The sequence below is a fragment of the Cajanus cajan genome, chromosome 1 (assembly GCF_000230855.2).
Source record: "Cajanus cajan strain Asha chromosome 1, NIPB_CcT2T_4, whole genome shotgun sequence".
In the NCBI taxonomy this organism is placed as follows: domain Eukaryota; kingdom Viridiplantae; phylum Streptophyta; class Magnoliopsida; order Fabales; family Fabaceae; genus Cajanus; species Cajanus cajan.
In genome coordinates, this window is record NC_138517.1 from 6,325,550 (window position 1) to 6,347,554 (window position 22,005).

A 22,005-nucleotide genomic window follows, 5' to 3' on the forward strand; every position below is an offset into this window, starting at 1 on the left:
TAAAGATTTAATTATAAAATAAAATATTCTTTTATATTATAATTTCTTTTGAGTTTCAAAAAAGATTATTTTTTAAAATTAAAAAAAGTTAAAAAAAAAAAACTAAAGAGAAAATGTTACTGAAAAGACTTTAGCAACCTCAACATTTACATGTGATAAAATATAGAGAAATCTAATTATGTAAATTTGCCTATTCCATTTATATCTATACTATTAATAAAAGAGATATTCTAATTTTGTATACACAAATTTTGAACTAATTTATCCTTATAACTAATTCTAAATTACTTTTTCTTTTATTATCTTTAATCTATTTATTTATTATCTCTTTTCTCTACTTCAAAGATATTTGGTTTCCAAATCTCTGTCTAAATAATCACTCATTATTTTATTTTTTATAACTAGAGAGTACCTCTTTTTTTTCTTCTAATATGTATAGTAGTTATTAAAATAACTTTAGTAACACACACAGAGATATATAGTAGATTAAAATCTGGTTGAAATGTCTTTTTATTTTTATAATTTCACTTTATTTTATCTTTTTAGTTTCTATAATTTAAAATATGTTAAAATATTATTTAGTCTCTATAATATCATTTACATTACCTTTTAGTTTGTATACTTTTAAGTCTCTATACTTATAATTTTTTTAATTTTTTAATCTTTGTCATTAATTTTTTTTTTTTGTTGTAATGTTTTCCTTTTCGTATTGATGTAACCAAGATATTAATTTAAAATTTTTTGTGTATTTAATGTCAATTTTATTTTGTTAGAATTATTCTAAATTAGATTTCTTGACACTTCATGTCTTTTTTGTACCCTCATATGTAACACTCATAGTTGAAACACTTTTTTATTCTCACGAAATTAAAGTTTTTTTTATCACATCAACACAAAGTTATAAAAATATTAACGATATAAACTAAAAACATCTACCTTTAACTATAGGGACTAATTCAACTGTCTCTGATGCAGATTTTATTTTGTTAAAATTACTCTAAATTAGGTTTTTCGATACTTTATGTTACTTTCGTACGTACCTTCACCTATGACGTTAATTATTGAGACACTTTTTTTTTATTCTCACAAAATTGAAAACTTTAACCACATCAACACAACATTAGAAGATAATTATCAATATGGATTAAAAGGATTTACCTTAAACTATATAAACTAAAAAATATTGAAAAGGATAAATATAAAGAAGAAAAAGTTTGTTTTAAACTATAAAATAAGATAAGTAAAAGTATACATATTAAAAAATATATGTTAATCCTTGGAATAAATGTTTTTAGTGTTAGTACTTATCTATGATTTGTTTGCTTTGGTAAACATACTTGTTCTCATGCATCCGTTATGGTGTTAAATTCATAATTTGGCTCGTGTCTTCTATGCTTTGACCATGATTTTATTATTATGTTGTAAACTTGTAAATGACAAATTTATTGTGGATAAACAATACATCAGAGGTGTCATTTATGAGGATTTTAGTCTATATATGTTTAAAAGAAATTAGTTTATTTCATGAATAAGTTTATCTAAACTTATCTCATTCAATAACTCACGTCTTACATCAAATTTTAATAATTCAACTGTTGAATTTAAAGTTCTTAATGTATAGATTAAGTATGCAACTCTTTAAAAAAATTTAAAAATTATTTGATATTTTATTTCATTGATTCAAATGGTCGGATAATCATAAAATCATTTTATACGTTGATTTGAATTAATAAAATGAAGTATCAAATGATTTTCAAAATTTTTAAAAATTTGTAGACTTGATCTATGCATTAAGAACTTTGAATTCAACAGTTGGATTATTAAAATTTAATGAAGAACATGAATTATTAAATGAAGTAAATTTAGGTAAACTTACTCATAGCATAAACGAATCCCTTCTTATATATATATATATATATATATATATATATATATATATATATACACATTATTAATGTGAAGTATTTATTGATTTTATGGATGATAACCACTAAAAAAATTCAACTCTCCATTTTTGTTGAAGTCTTATCTTTCAATTACATTTTTTTATTCATAATATTCAAACATGAGATCATATTTTTTTTAAAAAAAATTGAATCTAATTTTACTTAAATTAATGACTTATTAATTTTTTTATAAAATATTTAATTATACACATGATCAACCATTGAACCAAATATTAAACATAATATACATGACATATGTTGTTTAACTATAGATCATGATTTGATCTTCAATTTGAGCATGAAGTTGTGACTAAAAATACTATTCTATCCTTATAACATTAATCTAGCAAGAATGAGTTATACCTTTTTATTAGACAAAAATAATTTAATTATGTAATTTTTTTAAATTATCAATAATTAAAAATAGTTTTATTGTATCTCAATATAAATTTTTTATTATCATTTTATAATATAATAAAATATTTATTTATAATAATTTTTAATTATAATATAATTTATATATTAAAAAAATTATTATAAAATATAAATTCAAGGGAAAATTCCACTAATCTCTCCTAAAATTTCTTTATATTACTCACACATCCTCTCTAATTTTTAAGTGAATACTAATCTCTCTTATTTATTTATTTAAATAACACATATACCTCTTTATAAAATAACATTAATTATACATTATTAATAAAAAATAAATTATTCAAAATAACAGTGTGTACTTTAATCATTAAAAACTGTAGTAGTGTATTATAAAACACTACCCTTAACCACATGAAGTATCACTACCCATGCCCTAATATCTTTTTTTCTTTTTTTATGCTATTTCATTTACTTAGTTCATCCTACAACGGTGTAGTTACTTTTTCAACAAAATGAACTAAGAGATGCAGCATCCTATATTAGGCTTATCATACTTACAATTCTCTATTTTTACTCCTTCACATGTAAAATACCAACAAAATAAAAAAAAAAAAAGAGTCACTAACGGGGTGAGATTTTTTAAAAAAAAAAATTAAAGAATCATGAACATAATGCAGAAATAAAGAATAAACACATTAGTGTATTCTGAATCCATTTTTATTTTCTTTTTCTTTTTCACATGTTATCATAGAAGAAATGAGTAGATTTTAAAAACTAGGTGAACAACTTTTTTCTAAGTTTTAATTATATAAATCGTGTTTCTATTTAAACTATATTCAGCAGTTAGAAAACTGAATCAAACGTAAATTGCGTGAATATGAATGTTGTTTTCCTTCAAAAATCAGCTGCTATTTTCTCTTTCTTAAAAGTTGTTGTTGAATAAATATATGATTGTTCTGTTTTCATTCATAAATTAGCAGATAGCTCTTTCGGTTTGTGTAGGAGTTCACTGCAAACCCTTGCCTAACCGCTGCAGTTTTCTCAGCCGGAACCTGTGTTATCGGAGGGCTACCGTCGCTACTCCTTCTCCGCCGTTGACTGATCTGATGACCTTAAATGCCTGGCTTCCTCCAATGTCTTTGTCAGTATTAAGGTTTAGGTTTCCAAAGTTTCTTCCTTTTTATGCAAATGCAACCTTCCACTCTCAATCTCTCAATCACGACGATGCCGTTGCCTCATTCAATCGCATGCTCCATATGCATCCTTCCCCACCCATCTTCCATTTTGGCCACATTTTGGGATCCCTTGTCAAGATGAACCATTACCCAACTGCTATTTCGCTTTCCAAACAATTGGAATTCAAAGGTATTACACCAAATATTGTTATTTTGAGCATCCTCATCAACTGCTTCTGCCACCTCGGTCACATCAATTTTGCCTTTTCTGTGTTCGCCAAGATTCTCAAAATGGGATATAAGCCAGATGCAATAACCCTCACAACACTCATCAAAGGTTTATGTCTTTGTGGTCAGCTTAAGAAAGCACTGCACTTTCATGATTGCGTTAAAGCTCAAGGATTTCAGTTGAACCATGTTAGTTATGGGACTTTGATCAATGGTCTTTGTAAATCAGGAGAAACAAAGGCTGGCATAGAGTTACTCAGAAGGATTGAAGCGCATTCAATTAAACCTAATGTGGTAATGTATAACACACTCATTGACAGCTTATGCAAAAATAAACTTGTTGCTGATGCCTGTAATTTGTATTCTGAAATGCTTATCAAAAAGATTTCTCCTAATGTTGTCACTTTCAATAGTTTAATGTATGGCTTTTGCATTATGGGTCATTTCAAAGAAGCAATTGCTTTGTTAAATGATATGAAATTAAAAAACAGCAACCCAGATATTTATACCTTCAACATATTGGTTGATGCGTCATGTAAGGAAGGAAAGATAAAAGAAGCTAAAATTGTGATAGCTTTGATGGTAAAAGCAGGTGTGGAACCTAATGTTATTACTTATGATACATTAATAGAGGGATACTTCATGGTTAATGAAGTGAAAAAAGCAAAGCATGTATTCAACTCTATGTCCCAAATAGGAGTGGCACCTAACGTTTATAGCTATACTATCATGATTGATGGATTATGTAAGAAGAAAATGATAGATGAAGCCATCAATCTTTTTGAAGACATGCAACGCAAAAATATGATTCCTAATACAGTAACTTATAATTCACTTATTGATAGTCTGTGCAAATCGGGAAGGATAGCTGATGTTTGGAATCTTGTTGATGAGATGCATGATAGAGGTCAACCTGCCAATATAATTACCTACAGTTCCTTATTGGATGCTTTATGCAAAAATGGTCATCTAGACAGAGCAATTGCATTATTCAAGAAAATGATTAGTTGGAGAATTCAGCCAAATAAGTACACATATACAATACTTATTGATGGACTGTGCAAAGGTGGAAGACTTGAGAAAGCACAAGAAGCTTTTCAGTATCTTTTGATTAAAGGCCATCATCTGGATGTCGTGACATATAATGCTATGATCAATGGACTTTGTAAAGTGGGGTTGTTTGATGAAGCATTGGCCTTGCAGTCAAAAATGGAAGAGAAAGGTTGCATCCCTGATGCTATAACTTTTGAAATAATTATTTCTTCTCTATTTGAAAAAGACGAGAATGATAAGGCAGAGGAACTTCTCCGAGAAATGATTGCTAGAGGCTTATTGTAAGTGTTAAATCAGGTGAGATGCTTTCTAGTTACTAAAGAATAACTAGGTCATTTGATTTGTGGCAAAAAATAGTTAGTCATTGATTCTCTTGATTCATATTAACTATAAGTAACCTATTTTCAATCACTTATATATGCAAATGTGTTCCAATGTGTCAGCAGTCGGCTTCTCTAATCTGCCGATGGTTATTTCAATTTATTTTCATTCCAATTCCATCTAATGTGCTTCATCCTATGGATATGCAAACTGCACTATGATTTTCTCTTCTCTTCTCTATATTTGTTTGCAACTGTTCTCTCTCATTAATGAGCCTCTCACTCTCAACTCTAATTTGATCTTTCTCACTTGGTTAAATAAGACATAAATAACTTATACATTTGGGTCTATTTTCCACGTATGAAGGGGGCCCAAAACCCAAGGGTGAAAATTTTCAATTAAATCAGTTTCTACTCTTATTAGTTTGCTTTTTCTATCATTCTATACTGGGACAATAACGAGGTAGATGAACCTTGTCGAATTACAAAATGATCATGGCTTCTAGATTTGGGAGATTTTCTTTTTGTATTGCTTTTGTTTTTTAATTTTAAGAGTTGGAATGTGAAAGGGTAATGATGTGCTTGTGTTATATTTTTGTATCAATTGATCCTTCAAGAAGAAAACGAAAGTTGATTCTTTGTGCTCTGAGTGAGTTGGATATTGAATTTGAAGTTAATGAGTGAATACAAAAAGTAAAATAATTCTATGTATAAATGTTCATATCGTTTATGTGATGCAGTTTGGTTGTTTCTACGTGCGTATTATTAGTTATCCATGTGAGCTAAGAGATAAACATTGTGCAATTTGCACATGGAAATTCCCCCTTCACATTTTGTTTCCACCCAAATGAGTTTACAGAAACTTGTTCTGTTTTGTGAGTCACAACAAGAACAAACTTTGTATGTCAACATATTATAGAGGGGGTAGCATTTCTATTTTGGACTTGTTAATTCTTGAATGAACCAAGTGTGTTCATTTCTGTGATAAATCTTCTGATGCATTTTGTAATGTTGAACTAGGTTCCTCTGCCAGAGTAAAATTCTTTGGTGCAAGTGATATACCAAATGTGGAAAACCTTGATCTCCAGATGTATAGACAAATGGCTGAACTCTTCATATGCAAGCTCATAATATATTCACCACCACCAACCAACAGAACTACAAGTAGGACTGATTTCTTCCCTGTACTGTTTCCATAGTTTGTGTCTTTGTTTTTAATTTAAGTTACAAGGTTTGCTCTTTATGTTAATTATGTTTTGGAAAAATGATAGAAGAAGATACCAAAGCCAGACTACACATTAGTCACTTGCTGTCTGTAAGGCCGGTGCTGCAGTGAAGAAAATTCAACTGTACAAGGTATGTGAGGTTTCACTAATAATAGTTCCTATTTGTGTATCTTGTATTCTCATGGTCTGCTTTCTATTTTTAATTTTTAGCACATCGCCAATCTGGCTGGTAACAAGAATTTGGTACTGCCTGTGCCTTCATTCAATGTTATCAATGGAGGCTCACATGCAGGAAATAAGCTAGCAATGCAGGTAATGTCTATTTAATATTGCAATTGAACACGTATATATATATATATATATATTATTTATTTATTGAATTACTTACCCTACGTCTTCTACAGGAGTTTATGATTCGCCCTGTCGGGGCATCTTCCTTCAAAGAAGCAATGAAAATGGGTGTAGAAGTGTACCATCATCTTAAGGTTACTGTCCTTTTCATCAGTTTTCTTTTTAAAATTAAAAATATTTGGATGAAAGGAAAAATCATTGTTACTAGTGGTCATAATTTGAGATGTTGATCTGTTCATCTCGCAGGCGGTGATTAAAAAGAAGTACGGACAGGATGCTACCAACGTTGGTGATGAAGGTGGCTTTGCTCCTAATATCCAGGTCCTTACCTGCTCCTTTTGGTTTGAGAGATCTAAGCATTATTTAAAAGAAATATAAATAATTTTTAACTGAGCTATTTATATTCTCTGCATATCAATATCTTTATTCAATAATCCAAAAATATATAAAAGATTATCATGTTTTTCTGCTGTTACTGTACAGTGTACACCGAGCATTAACTATCTATAACTGCTGGTTCAATACAATTTTATCACCCCACATTGTATGTTTTTTCTGTTAAATTTACAGGAAAACAAAGAAGGTCTCGAGCTTCTGAAGACTGCCATTGCCAAAGCTGGTTACACTGGAAAGGTTGAGTCTTCATCTACTAAATCTGTTTTAGCATCTTAATATATGGCTAATTAATTACTATTACCACAGGTTGTAATTGGGATGGACGTTGCTGCTTCAGAATTTTATGGCAGCAAGGACAAAACATATGACTTGAATTTTAAGGAAGAGGTTGAAAAATTACAAATTTTTTCCCATTTTTTCCTTAAATTTTCATCTTCCTCAGTTGAGAAGTATTTCTTTGTCAAATGCTTTAACTATAAAATTGACTACCTTGTTGCAGAACAATGATGGATCACAAAAAATCTCAGGAGACAGCTTGAAGAATGTGTACAAATCATATGTGACAGATTATCCAATTGTGTCCATTGAGGATCCATTTGACCAGGATGACTGGGAGCACTATGCAAAATTAACGGCTGAAGTTGGTCAGCAGGTGCAAATTGTTGGTGATGATCTCCTTGTCACCAATCCAAAGGTATGCTATATTAACTTCAAAACCTGTGGGCTATGTTCTGCAAACATGCATCATTTTGACAATATTCTGTCTTATTATTAACTCTGCAGCGTGTGGAGAAAGCAATTCAGGAGAAGGCTTGCAATGCCCTTCTGTTGAAGGTAAATTAACTTTTGCCTTTTCCATGTTAATTAGGTTATGTTTTTAATCTGAAGTTCTCTATCAACTATAACTAGGAAATTTATTTATTTATTTATATGAATGTCAGGTGAATCAAATTGGTAGTGTAACTGAAAGTATTGAAGCTGTGATGGTTGGGGTGTCATGACTAGCCACAGGAGGTACTTGATGTCTAAAAAAGTTTCATTGTTTTTCTTTATCCCCTTGTATCCATTTGTTCTGTTTTCCGACATTGTATTATTCTTTGCATGTGCTTACTAATGTGTTTCATCTTGGTTTTTGTAGTGGTGAAACTGAGGATACCTTCATCGCTGACCTCGCAGTTGGGTTAGCAACTGTAAGTTGTCAGAAGCTTGTTTAATCGTACCATCTTTTTTGGTTCCAGTGGTGTCTTTTCGGACAAATTGTGTCTAAATTTTGAAACACGAATTTTTTACCTTAAGCTGATAGCTGATATAATTTGATCATCTTTTGTGGATTATTTAACAGGGACAAATCAAAACTGGAGCTCCCTGCCGATCTGAAAGGCTTGCCAAGTACAACCAGGTAAAAACCGCCAAGATTATCATTTCTTTTTTCTTTTTCAGATGAACTGAATTACTTGAATACCTTGGAAACAATTGTCACTTACCCTTCCCTGGGCTGTGTTATTGCAGCTTCTGAGGATTGAGGAGGAACTTGGTTCTGCTGCTGTGTATGCTGGTTCCAAATTCAGAGCCCCAGTGGAACCCTACTGATTGTTGTTTAGCACAGGATCACTAAGCAGCATTTGAATAAGATTCTGTGGGGCTTTTGTATTTTTGCCAAAATTAAACTAGTCTTCTTTTAAGAGAATATAGGTTTTTTGAGCGTGGGATTTTGAAGCGAGAAAATAGGGCACTATATTTTTCTCTATGGTTTGGCTTGTTGGAATATTATCAACTATTAATACAAATCCTTATGAATTATGTCTAAACTGGTTTTCCTGCAATCACACTATGTTATCTATCAAATTTGGTTTCCATAACTTCAAATGGTAATAACTCTCGAATAAGTAACTTCTTCAACAAGATTTTAATCAACAAACATACTTTTATTAATGGGACTTTAAATTTATTAACTTGAATTCTTTAGTTTTTAATATAAACTAGCAACTTGGTTTTTAACTTGAGAATTTATTTATACCATGATTTTTACTAACTTTTGTTACTATTTTGCAACAATATGACATGTATTGAACATCTTGAATTACAATTACTAACATGTTATATGTATTCATTTGATGTTGATGTAAGAATGTAAATGTTTAATCGAAAATAACACTAATTAAAACATGTATAAGATTATATAGAATACAGTTTTAATTAATAGAATTTTAAATGAAAAAAGATGAGAAATATAAATTGGGTTAGAAAGATGCGAATGATATATCGAGAGAAAGGAAGAAAGAATGAAAATTAAAAGAAGAAATTTATTTGACAAATGAGTATTGAATAAAAAATTGGACAATAACATACACTTCATTCTTGGAAAAAGACACGGTAACTATGTGTTTATTTTTGGTTTGGATGAAGAAAAAAAAAAGTAATATTCTAATAAAACAAAAAATTTATACTTCTAAATTTTTTTATGAATAACTAAATTAATTTTAACTATTCTCAAAATCATGATTTTTTATCATGATTTCTAATCTTTACCCAAAAAAAATAAAAAATCATGATTTCTAAATATGTTATTTTCAAGTATCATGATTCTAAAAAAAAAAAAAACTTCTCTAAATAAGAACCTAATTTTAATTTTTTAAAAAATAAATAACTTACTAACGTATTAAAACCTCTCGTTAAATTCGCATAAAATCTCTTCCATGCGAATATTCTTAGAATTTTTTTTCTTGACCCCTTAGATCTTTCGGTCTATTTTTTTTATAAATCAAATCAAATTTTAATATTTTTAAAATGTGAATAGTTAAAATTTTTTTGTGGTTTTATAGAAATTAAAGTTATTCAATTATAATTTTTGTAATTACGGACCTAATCTGGTGTCAAAAAAATTAAGGACCTAATTTTAAATTTTTTTAAAAATCAATAACATACTAATGCATTAAAACCTCTCATTAAATTCGCATAAAATCTCTTCCATGCGAATATTCTTAGAATTTTTTTCTTGACACCTTGGATCTTTCGATCTATTTTTTTAAATTAAGTTTTAATATTTTAAAAATACGAATAGTTAAAAATAACTTTATATTAAAAATATAAGTTATTCATTATAAATTTAAAATATAATTCATATGATAAATTTTTTTTATCATTATAAATTTTAATAATAATAATAATATACTTTATATTTAAAAATAAGCATTTATAATAAATTTTAATTATATAAAGTAAAATTTTATTATATGTATTGAACCAACAAAAATATTCAGAAACATATCATAACTAACGGGGTGAGATTTTTTAAAAAAAAAAATTAAAGAAGCATGAACATAATGCAGAAATAAAGAATAAACACATTAGTGTATTCTGAATCCATTTCTATTTTCTTTTTCTTTTTCACGTGTTATCATAGAAGAAATGAGTAGATTTTAGAAACTAGCTCTTAGGGTTTGTGTAGGAGTTCACTGCAAACCCTTGCCTAACCGCTGCAGTTTTCTCAGGTCGAGTTGAGGGCTACCGTCGAAGCCGGAACCTGTGCTATCGGAGGGCTACTCCTTCTCCGCCGTTGACTGATCTGATGACCTTAAATGCCTGGCTTCCTCCAATGTCTTTGTCAGTATTAAGGTTTAGGTTTCCAAAGTTTCTTCCTTTTTATGCAAATGCAAGCTTCCACTCTCAATCTCTCAATCACGACGATGCCGTTGCCTCATTCAATCGCATGCTCCATATGCATCCTTCCCCACCCATCTTCCATTTTAACCACATTTTGGGATCCCTTGTCAAGATGAAGCATTACCCAACTGCTATTTCCCTTTCCAAACAATTGGAATTCAAAGGTATTACACCAGACCTTGTTACTTTGAGCATCCTCATCAATTGCTTCTGCCACCTCGGTCACATCAATTTTGCCTTTTCTGTGTTCGCCAAGATTCTCAAAATGGGATATAAGCCAGATGCAATTACCTTCAATACACTCATCAAAGGCTTCTGTCTTTGTGGTCAGCTTAGGAAAGCACTGCAATTTCATGATTGCGTTAAAGCTCAAGGATTTCAGTTGAACCATGTTAGTTATGGGACTTTGATCGATGGTCTTTGTAAATCAGGAGAAACAAAGGCTGGCATAGAGTTACTCAAAAGGATTGAAGGGCATTCAATTAAACCTAATGTGGTAATGTATAACACACTCATTGACAGCTTATGCAAAAATAAACTTGTTGCTGATGCCTGTAATTTGTATTCTAAAATGCTTATCAAAAAGATTTCTCCGGATGTTGTCACTTTCAGTAGTTTAATGTATGGCTTTTGTATTATGGGTCATTTCAAAGAAGCAATTGCTTTGTTAAATGATATGAAATTAAAAAACATCAACCCAGATATTTATACCTTCAACATATTGGTTGATGCCTCATGTAAGGAAGGAAAGATAAAAGAAGCTAAAATTGTGATAGCTTCGATGGTAAAATCAGATGTGGAACCTAATGTTATTACTTATAATACATTAATGGACGGATACTGCATGGTAAATGAAGTGAAAAAAGCAAAGCATGTATTCAACTCTATGTCCCAAATAGGAGTGACACCTAGTGTTATTAGCTATAATATCATGATTGATGGATTATGTAAGAAGAAAATGATAGATGAAGCCATCAATCTTTTTGAAGACATGCAACGCAAAAATAAAAATATAATTCCTGATACAGTAACTTATAGTTCACTTATTGATGGTCTGTGCAAATCGGGAAGGATAGCTGATGTTTGGAATCTTGTTGATGAGATGCATGATAGAGGTCAACCTGCCAATATAATTACCTACAGTTCCTTATTGGATGCTTTATGCAAAAATGGTCATCTAGATAGAGGAATTGCATTATTCAAGAAAATGATTAGTTGGAGAATTCAGCCAAATAAGTACACATACACAATACTTATTGATGGACTGTGCAAAGGTGGAAGACTTGAGAAAGCACAAGAAGTTTTTCGGTATCTTTTGATTAAAGGCCATAATCTGAATGTCGTGACATATAATTCTATGATCAATGGACTTTGTAAAGTGGGGTTGTTTGATGAAGCATTGGCCTTGCAGTCAATAATGGAAGAGAAAGGTTGCATTCCTGATGCTATAACTTTTGAAATAATTATTTCTGCTCTATTTGAAAAAGACGAGAATGATAAGGCAGAGGAACTTCTCCGAGAAATGATTGCTAGAGGCTTATTGTAAGTGTTAAATCAGGTGAGATGCTTTCTAGTTACTAATAAATAACTCATTGAAAGCAAAAAGTAGTCAATCATTCATTATAACTCATTGAAAGCAAAAAGTAGTCAATCATTCATTCTCTTTATTCGTATTTACTATTCCTTACCTACTTTCAATTGTTTATATATGCAATTGTGTTCCAATGAATCAGCTTCTTTAATCTACTGGTGGTCATTATGTTAACTATTTTCAATCCAATTCTGACTAATCTGTGTTTCATCTTGGGTTTAGGGTGAAATTTTTCAGTCAGTTTAATTTCGTCTCTTATTTTACTAGGATATTTTTCTATCATTCTGTTGTGTTTTACATTTTTCTCAACAAAATTGTTAAAGCTTTTTAAAGGACCAATTCATTTTTTTTCCACACTCTACCACTGATAGGATGAAAACTAAAGACTCTATTATTTTGACAATATCTTATAGAACTACCATTACATTCCTCACAGGGTAGTTAATTTGTCCATGTTAACAATGTGGGGTAAATAATTTATTTCTGTTTATGCGGGAGATAGTTGGATTCTAAGGAGCAGCTGCACTAAGGCAATATCTATAGTAGATGCGGACAGGTTAATTAGCAAAAAGCACTAGTGTTTGTTCTTGTCAATAAAAGCTAGGAGCCTAACATTGAAAATTTGATGGTTAAATTTTGCATATATTCAATAACCAGTAGATTTTTTTCATCTAACAATCAAATGATTGTATTGAATTTCAGTAAAATTTCCATTTTGCAAGTGATTTTTCATTTCAATTACCATGGAATGCATCATGCCAATTTGTGCTTTAAGCTACCTGGCTTTGTGAATTTGGAGGAAAGGGCTATGATTGAACTACTTGTTGGAGACAAGCTTGTTGTGGCCATGCAAATATCAATCTAGACAGAAACCAGAAGGCTGTGTTTCACTCTGTTCTTCTGTGTGGGGAGTGCTTATGACTTATTAGCTCTTTGGTTTTTGTTATTTTCCTGGTTTGTGTAAGCTACCTTTGTTGTTAGGCAATGAAAGGTGCTGATTGCATTTTCAAAAAACCTGTGGTCTAGGGTCATGAGTCTTCTGGAATTGTAGATGACATAGCATTCAAGTTAAATCTCTTAAGTAGGGACAGGGTGGCTCGAGCCTCAATTCAGTTGTCAAATATTCAATTTTTGCAAAGATGGCTGCTAGAATCTCTGTCACCTGATGGAATCTTTTGGTTTTGCTGCCTCTACATTAAACTACAGTTATCTTGCCAATAAGGTAAAGTTTTTTTTAACTCAAGAGCCATTCTTTTTATACTGTTAAATGTTGCCCGAAGATAACTTATTTGTAAAATGAAGTGCATAAATAATGTTGTATATACACTTAGGTTTCATATACACAAACCCTTGTTTCTAGCTGTGGTATATACAAGTATACAGTTGAAAAGACCTTCATTTCTAGAATTACAGTCAGTAGGTTTAATAAACATTGAGTTCACAATTGTATCAAATTAATATATTATAATAATGCTTGGCCAACTTAAGTCATGCCTCCGCTAGTGTAGATGTTAGCAACACAACCTATGAGTCCAGACCCAAAAGAGAAACTAAGCGGCCCATGAAATTGCAAGACTGTATCTAATATCATGAGGAGTATCAAATAGGATAATAGCTATATAATTTCTGCATTTCTTTGTTTTATTGCATTTTGTTATTATATTATATTCCTCTGTTACTACACTTTATATTCTTTTTTGTTACAGAATTTTGTGGAAAGCCACATATTGACTCACTGTACTGGTTATATAGTACCAATGATTGGGAATGAATGGACCGAAAAGATAATCAATCCGTAGCCTATTCTAGAATAGTTTTAGATATTTATCAGATCATAGCAGTATCTTATCAATTGGTCTGACCTGCCTTCCCTCCAGCCGTTTATTTCATGCTTGTGCAGAAACCCTTTTTGTAGCATAGCTGGCTTCTTCACGTAAACATTGCAAGATACAAATTTAAAATCAAGGCTTTAACGTAAAATATGCTTATTGTTGCTCACAGTTACTTGCATAAAGTTGGATAGATCTTGTATTGCTGCAAAATCTATAGAGATTGTTGAGACACATCAAAGTACAAGTGGCCAGAATATTTTGATATGAAGATATTTGATTCATTGGAAAGCAATATTGACTATGACTGTCATCTGCAAGGTACCTCGTGGTGAAATTGATGCTTTTGGCTGACCCGTGTAACACAGTCTTCTTGGTAAGTGATCACTTAAGAGGATTCTGAACTGGTGAATGCCTAGTTCTATGTCTAACCTCATACGATTCATTGGTATATTTTACCAAAATGATTTTCTCACGGTTAGTTCCCAAGTTTTCATTTTTAAATTTGTCCCCCGTGGATAACAATTAGACTTCACTTAAACCTTCTTGATTGTTTCGTCTATCGAACAAAACAATATCGGTCTCCATGTGTAAGGATTTTGATTCATATTTCCCCTTGAAATGGATGTTCAATTTCAAAGAACTTGTATAGTCTTTATAAATCAACTCGAGATGGTGTAGTTGAGCTTGTGCACTGTGGAACCAAAGATCAAGTAGCTGATTTGGTGACAAAACAACTCAAACTGGAAGCTTTTCAAAAAATGTGAGATCGCCTAGGTGTATGTTTCAAAGCAACTACTTTAATCTTTATGTTATGTTCTGATTAAGATAATTATCTCGTGATTCCTGATAAATGTTAATCTTAAATTTTGATATTTTTGTTCCTTAGGCTTACCCTGTTATTGGGTGATCTTTCTTATTTGTGTCCTAGTTATGGAACACATATTTCGTCTCTCTTGTTAGATAGATCATTAAGTAATAGTATGGCAACGTAACAAAACTAGACTAATGGACAAAATTTTAGGTATTTACAAAATGCAGAGGGGAAAAGTGAGGATTTTAAAAGTCAAGAGGAAAAATAAAAGTTGACAATTTTATTGAAACGAAAGACACCGTTAACTCAAGAAAAAATAGTAATGTTGCACAACTAAAATACAAAAAGCTAAAGTTGCCAAAGCTGGTTACACTGGAAAGGTTGAGTCTTCATCTACTAAATCTGTTTTAGCATCTTAATATATGGCTAATTAATTACTATTACCACAGGTTGTAATTGGGATGGACGTTGCTGCTTCAGAATTTTATGGCAGCAAGGACAAAACATATGACTTGAATTTTAAGGAAGAGGTTGAAAGATTACAAATTTTTTCCCATTTTTTCCTTAAATTTTCATCTTCCTCAGTTGAGAAGTATTTCTTTGTCAAATGCTTTAACTATAAAATTGACTACCTTATTGCAGAACAATGATGGATCACAAAAAATCTCAGGAGACAGCTTGAAGAATGTGTACAAATCATATGTGACAGATTATCCAATTGTGTCCATTGAGGATCCATTTGACCAGGATGACTGGGAGCACTATGCAAAATTAACGGCTGAAGTTGGTCAGCAGGTGCAAATTGTTGGTGATGATCTCCTTGTCACCAATCCAAAGGTATGCTATATTAACTTCAAAACCTGTGGGCTATGTTCTGCAAACATGCATCATTTTGACAATATTCTGTCTATTATTAACTCTGCAGCGTGTGGAGAAAGCAATTCAGGAGAAGGCTTGCAATGCCTTTCTGTTGAAGGTAAATTAACTTTTGCCTTTACCATGTTAATTAGGTTATGTTTTTAATCTGAAGTTCTCTATCAACTATAACTAGGAAATTTATTTATTTATTTATATGAATGTCAGGTGAATCAAATTGGTAGTGTAACTGAAAGTATTGAAGCTGTGAGAATGTCTAAAAAAGCTGGTTGGGGTGTCATGACTAGCCACAGGAGGTACTTGATGTCTAAAAATGTTTCATTGTTTTTCTTTATCCCCTTGTATCCATTTGTTCTGTTTTCCAACATTATATTATTCTTTGCATGTGCTTACTTGATGTCTAAAAAAGTTTCATTGTTTTTCTTTATCCCCTTGTATCCATTTGTTCTGTTTTCCGACATTGTATTATTCTTTGCATGTGCTTACTAATGTGTTCCATCTTGGTTTTTGTAGTGGTGAAACTGAGGATACCTTCATCGCTGACCTCGCAGTTGGGTTAGCAACCGTAAGTTATCAGAAGCTTGTTTATTCGTATCATCTTTTTTGGCTCCAGTGGTGTCTTTTCGGACAAATTGTGTCTAAATTTTGAAACACGAATTTTTTACCTTTAGCTGATAGCTGATATAATTTGATCATCTTTTGTGGATTATTTAACAGGGGCAAATCAAAACTGGAGCTCCCTGCCGATCTGAAAGGCTTGCCAAGTACAACCAGGTAAAAACCGCCAAGATTATCATTTCTTTTTTCTTTTTCAGATGAACTGAGTTACTTGAATACCTTGGAAACAATTGTCACTTACCCTTCTCTGGGCTGTGTTATTGCAGCTTCTGAGGATTGAGGAGGAACTTGGTTCTGCTGCTGTGTATGCTGGTTCCAAATTCAGAGCCCCAGTGGAACCCTACTGATTGTTGTTTAGCACAGGATCACTAAGTAGCATTTGAATAAGATTCTGTGGGGCTTTTGTATTTTTGCCAAAATTAAACTAGTCTTCTTTTAAGAGAATATAGGTTTTTTGAGCGTGGGATTTTGAAGCGAGAAAATAGGGCACTATATTTTTCTCTATGGTTTGGCTTGTTGGAATATTATCAACTATTAATACAAATCCTTATGAATTATGTCTAAACTGGTTTTCCTGCAATCACACTATGTTATCTATCAAATTTGGTTTCCATAACTTTAAATGGTAATAACTCTCGAATAAGTAACTTCTTCAACAAGATTTTAATCAACAAACATACTTTTATTAATGGGACTTTACATTTATTAACTTGAATTCTTTAGTTTTTAATATAAACTAGCAATTTGGTTTTTAACTTGAGAATTTATTTATACCATGATTTTTACTAACTTTTGTTACTATTTTGCAACAATATGACATGTGTTGAACATCTTGAATTACAATTACTAACATGTTATATGTATTCATTTGATGTTGATGTAAGAATGTAAATGTTTAATCGAAAATAACACTAATTAAAACATGAATAAGATTATATAGAATACAGTTTTAATTAATAGAATTTTAAATGAAAAAAGATGAGAAATATAAATTGGGTTAGAAAGATGCGAATGATATATCGAGAGAAAGGAAGAAAGACAGAAAATTAAAAGAAGAAAATTATTTGACAAATGAGTATTGAATAAAATGCACTTATTAAAACGTGCTCTGGTAATCGATTACCCATTCCCTGTAATCGATTACCAGATGATAAAAGTTCTAAAATTTGAATTTAAATTTTACAACGTTCCAAACGTTTTGAAATTAAACCGTTGTAATCGATTACCAAGTCTTGTAATCGATTACCAGAGCCTATTTTCTGGAAAATTTTAGAAAGACACAACTCTTCATGAAAAGTCATGACCTATGAAACAATCATCTATAAATACCAATAATTTTTCAGAAAAAGGTTACGAACTCAATTGTGAAAAATTATCTTTATAATCACTTGGCCAAAAATCATTTGCAAATATTATCTAAAGAGTTCTACTAGATCAACAAAGTGTAAAATCCACTCTTCAAAGAGAGTTGTTCTACTTCATTCATCTTTTCTATTGATCTGTAAAGGGGAAATTGTTGTTGTCCTTGGTGGTCTGTGATTCTCAACATGAGGAAAGAGAATTCCTAGGTGTTGGAGAATTTGAGTCTTGTAAAGGTTACAAGCATAGTGAAAAATCTCAAGTGGGTGACTTGAGGACTGGATGTAGGCAAGGTTGGCCGAACCAGTATAAAATCAAGTTTGCAATTCTCTATCCCTATACTTTTAATTTTGTTGTGAAGTTTTTTGCATCATTACGTACAAATTGTTTATGATATTGATTTTATAAGAAAGAAGTTAGAAAAACTAATAAAGAGAAGAAAAATTATATAACTTAATTCACCCCCCCTCTTAAGTTACACGAGGCTACTTGACTAACAAGTGGTATCAAGAGTAGGTTTCTTGTATAAGGCTTAAAAGCTTCAAGATTTGAAATGGCCTCATCAAATTTGTTATTTCCTGAAGGAAACTCTATTAATAGACCTCCTATATTCAATGGGGTAGGATATCATTATTGGAAATCTAGGATTCAAATTTTTATAGAAGCCATAGACTTAAACATATGGGATGCTATTGAAATTGGTCCTTTCATTCCCACTATTGTAGTAGGTCATGAAATAAAAAATTTGCCCAGAGAACAATGGAGTGAAGATGATAGAAGAAAGGTTCAATATAACTTAAAAGCCAAAAATATAATCACTTCTGCTTTAGGAATTGATGAATATTTTAGAATTTCAAATTGTAAGAGTGCTAAAGAAATGTGGGATACACTTGAAGTAACACATGAAGGCACTAATGATGTGAAAAGATCTAGGATAAACACTCTCACTCATGAATATGAATTATTTAGAATGAATCAAAATGAAAGCATACAAGACATGCAACAAAGATTTACACATATAATTAATCATCTTGCATCTCTAGGAAAAGTGTTTCCTAATGAAGATCTTGTTAACAAAGTTTTGAGATGTTTGAGTAGGGAATGGCAACCGAAAGTGACTGCAATTGCTGAATCAAAAGATCTGACAACCATGCCTCTTGCCTCATTGTTCGGAAAACTCCAAGAACATGAAATGGAATTAATGAGACTGAATCAAAATGAGGAAAGTGATAAAAGAAAGAAAGGGATAGCACTCAAAACATCATCATCTATTCAACAAGAAGATGAGAAAGAAGAAAATATTGAGGAAGATGGTTTAGAGGATGATGAGGATTTCAGCCTCTTTATAAAGAGATTCAACAAATTCCTTAGAAACAAAGGAAACCGAAAAAGAATCAACTTCAACAATAAGAAGAAAGGAGAAGATTCTTCTTCAACTCCAAAATGCTATGAATGTAATCAACCAGGACATTTGATATTAGAATGTCCAATCTATAAAAGAAGGATGGAGAAATCTAATAAGAAAAGTCTCAAAGAAAAGAAGGGGAAGAAAGCATATATCACTTGGGAAGAAAATGACACAGATTCTACAAGTGACTCTGAAAATGAAGTTGTAAAATTGGGACTTATGGCAAATGACTACGAAAGCGAAGAAGAGGTAACATCTTCTAACAATGATATCTCAATCTCATATGATGAACTTCAAAATGCATTCAATGATTTACATAAAGAGTCATTTAAACTTGCAAAATTAGTATCATCTTATAAGAAAACAATTTCTAAATTAGAAAACGAGATTTCAAAATTAAATAATGAATTAGATAATCTCAAAACTAAAATTAAGATGATTAATTCTAAAAATGAAAAACATGAAGTTAAAACTAAGATAGATACAAATAAAGCAAATCATCCATGTTCAACTTGCAATAAATTTAAGGAAGAAATTAGTAATTTAAGAAACACTCTTGCAAAATTTACAAATGGAAGAAACAATTTAGATATAATATTAGGAAAGCAAAAATGTATGTTTGATAAGACAGGATTAGGATATAATCCTCAAAAACAACATAAAGAGTACAAAAATTTCTTTGTTCCCACTCAAGTTCCTAGTTTTCCTTTCATAACATGTTTTTATTGTGGGAAGAAAGGTCATAATTCTTCAAACTGCTATATTAGAAAGAATTTTAACAATCTCAAGAATTTGGTGTGGATTCCAAAAGGTTATTCTGTTAATACTAACATTAAGGACCCAAAGAAAACTTGGGTACCTAAATCAAACCTTTCTTTGTCTTGAAGGTTTCTAGCAACCAAACTTGGTACATTAATAGTGGATGTTCCAAGCACATGACAGGAGATGCTTCAAAATTTATTGACTTCACTCCTAAAAGAAGTGGACATGTAACCTATGGAGACAACAACAGAGGAAAAATTCTTGGCATTGGAAAAATTGGTACAAATTTCTCAACTTCCATAGAAAATGTTTTACTTGTAGAAGGTCTTAAACATAGTCTATTAAGTGTTAGCCAACTTTTTGATAAAGGTTTTTCAGTATCGTTTGATTCACAAAAATGTCTAATTGAACACAAAAATGATAAACAAGTTAAGATAGTGGGATTTAGAATTAACAATGTATATAAAATAAAAATAGAAAATAATCCTAAACATTCTCAATGCCTCATGAGTAAAAATGATGAATCTTGGTTATGGCATAAAAGGATTGCTCACATAAACATGGAACACTTAAATAAATTAATCTCAAAAGATTTAGTAATAGGACTACCAAAAATTAAATTTGAGAAAAATAAATTATGTGATGCTTGCCAAAAAGGAAAACAAGTAAAAGTATCTTTCAAACCAAAGAATATTGTTACAACCACAAGACCCTTAGAACTCTTGCATATGGACTTATTTGGACCTTCTAGAACTATGAGCTTTGGTGAAAGTTACTATGGTCTTGTCTTAGTGGATGATTTCTCTAGGTACACTTGGACCTTATTTCTTGCTAATAAAAGTGATACATTTGGTGTCTTTAGAAAATTTTCTAAACTAATTCAAAATAAGAAAAACCTTAAGATTGTCTCCATTAGAAGTGATCATGGAAAAAAGTTTGAAAATAAAGATTTTGATTTATTTTGTGAAGAAAATGGAATTGAACATAACTTTTCTGCACCTAGAACTCCACAACAAAATGGAGTAGTAGAAAGAAAGAATAGATCATTAGAAGAATTAGCAAGAACAATGCTTAATGATTCAAAACTCCCCAAATATTTTTGGGCAGAAGCTGTCAACACTGCATGTTATACTATGAATAGAGCCTTGATTAGACCTATTCTTAAGAAAACTCCTTATGAGTTATTGAATGGAAGAAAACCTAATATTTCACATCTTCAAATTTTTGGATGCAAATGTTTTGTACTTAATAATGGAAAAGATAACTTAGGAAAATTTGATGCTAAATCTGATGAGGGGATATTTCTTGGATACTCTCTAAATAGTAAATCATTTAGAATATACAACAAAATAACTATGACTATTGAGGAATCAATACATGTTGTATTTGATGAAACTAACCTTGTTTGTCCAAGAAGAGATGTTATTGATGAAATTGTAGAAAGCTTTGAAGATACTCATATTAATGAGCAAACTCACAAGGATGACAAAGATAAAGAAAAAGAGGATTCAACAATCCAAGAAGGTCAAACAAACATCAATCCTCAAGGAGAGTGGAGAATCTCAAGAAATCATCCTCTTGAAAATATCATTGGAGATATAACAAAAGGGGTAATTACTAGAAACTCTCTAAAAGAAGCATGCAACAATATGTCTTTTGTTTCTGAAATAGAAGTTAAAAATATTGATGAAGCTTTAAATGATGAACATTGGATTAATGTTATGCAAGAAGAATTAAATCAATTTGAGAGAAATCAAGTATGAGATTTGGTAAATAGACCCACTAATCATCCCATTATAGGAACAAAATGGATTTTTAGAAACAAATTTGATGAACATGGTTTAGTCATTAGAAATAAAGCTAGATTAGTTGCTAAAGGTTATAATCAAGAAGAAGGCATAGATTATGAAGAAACATATGCACCAGTAGCAAGACTAGAAGCCATTAGGATGTTACTTGCCTATGCATCAATAATGGACTTCAAATTATACCAAATGGATGTTAAAAGTTCTTTT

At 30.9% G+C, this 22,005-nt stretch overlaps 3 protein-coding genes and 1 pseudogene across 11 annotated transcripts; all 4 read left to right on the plus strand.

The window, feature by feature from the left end:
* The first annotated feature begins 3,172 nt into the window (after positions 1–3,172).
* LOC145957396 (uncharacterized) lies at positions 3,173–4,733 on the plus strand. Its single transcript, XM_083073648.1, has 2 exons — positions 3,173–4,018; positions 4,570–4,733. Exons 1-2 carry the CDS (start codon positions 3,428–3,430, stop codon positions 4,594–4,596), a joined length of 618 nt encoding a protein of 205 aa, XP_082929774.1. The 5' UTR covers positions 3,173–3,427; the 3' UTR covers positions 4,597–4,733.
* A 1,175-nt stretch (positions 4,734–5,908) lies between these two features.
* On the plus strand, positions 5,909–8,878 carry LOC145956385 (enolase-like; annotated as a pseudogene). The gene is made up of 14 exons (XR_014432743.1): positions 5,909–5,972; positions 6,118–6,281; positions 6,400–6,453; positions 6,534–6,635; positions 6,728–6,808; positions 6,921–6,995; positions 7,245–7,307; positions 7,377–7,457; positions 7,570–7,764; positions 7,854–7,904; positions 8,012–8,084; positions 8,209–8,260; positions 8,413–8,469; positions 8,580–8,878. The product of XR_014432743.1 is annotated as an enolase-like (transcript).
* Positions 8,879–10,406: 1,528 nt separating this feature from the next.
* LOC109789243 (uncharacterized) lies at positions 10,407–13,486 on the plus strand. 3 transcript variants are annotated; one of them, XM_083073619.1, is made up of 2 exons: positions 10,407–12,291; positions 13,351–13,486. In XM_083073619.1, exon 1 carries the CDS (start codon positions 10,639–10,641, stop codon positions 12,277–12,279), a length of 1,641 nt encoding a protein of 546 aa, XP_082929745.1. In that variant the 5' UTR covers positions 10,407–10,638; the 3' UTR covers positions 12,280–12,291; positions 13,351–13,486. The 3 variants fall into 3 exon arrangements, with proteins under 3 accessions (XP_082929745.1, XP_082929743.1, XP_029125241.2); XM_083073617.1 differs by lacking the exon at positions 13,351–13,486 and adding an exon at positions 13,027–13,272; XM_029269408.2 differs by lacking the exon at positions 13,351–13,486 and having other exon boundaries at positions 10,759–10,897; positions 10,990–12,376.
* On the plus strand, positions 13,407–17,026 carry LOC109792181 (enolase). Of its 6 annotated transcripts, XM_083073627.1 has the most exons (9): positions 13,407–13,546; positions 14,475–14,529; positions 15,417–15,497; positions 15,610–15,804; positions 15,893–15,943; positions 16,051–16,139; positions 16,357–16,408; positions 16,561–16,617; positions 16,728–17,026. In XM_083073627.1, exons 2-9 carry the CDS (start codon positions 14,494–14,496, stop codon positions 16,806–16,808), a joined length of 642 nt encoding a protein of 213 aa, XP_082929753.1. In that variant the 5' UTR covers positions 13,407–13,546; positions 14,475–14,493; the 3' UTR covers positions 16,809–17,026. The 6 variants fall into 6 exon arrangements, with proteins under 6 accessions (XP_082929753.1, XP_082929752.1, XP_082929757.1 ...); XM_083073626.1 differs by lacking the exon at positions 13,407–13,546 and having other exon boundaries at positions 14,326–14,529; XM_083073631.1 differs by lacking the exons at positions 13,407–13,546; positions 14,475–14,529 and adding an exon at positions 14,331–14,474.
* Positions 17,027–22,005: the final 4,979 nt, after the last annotated feature.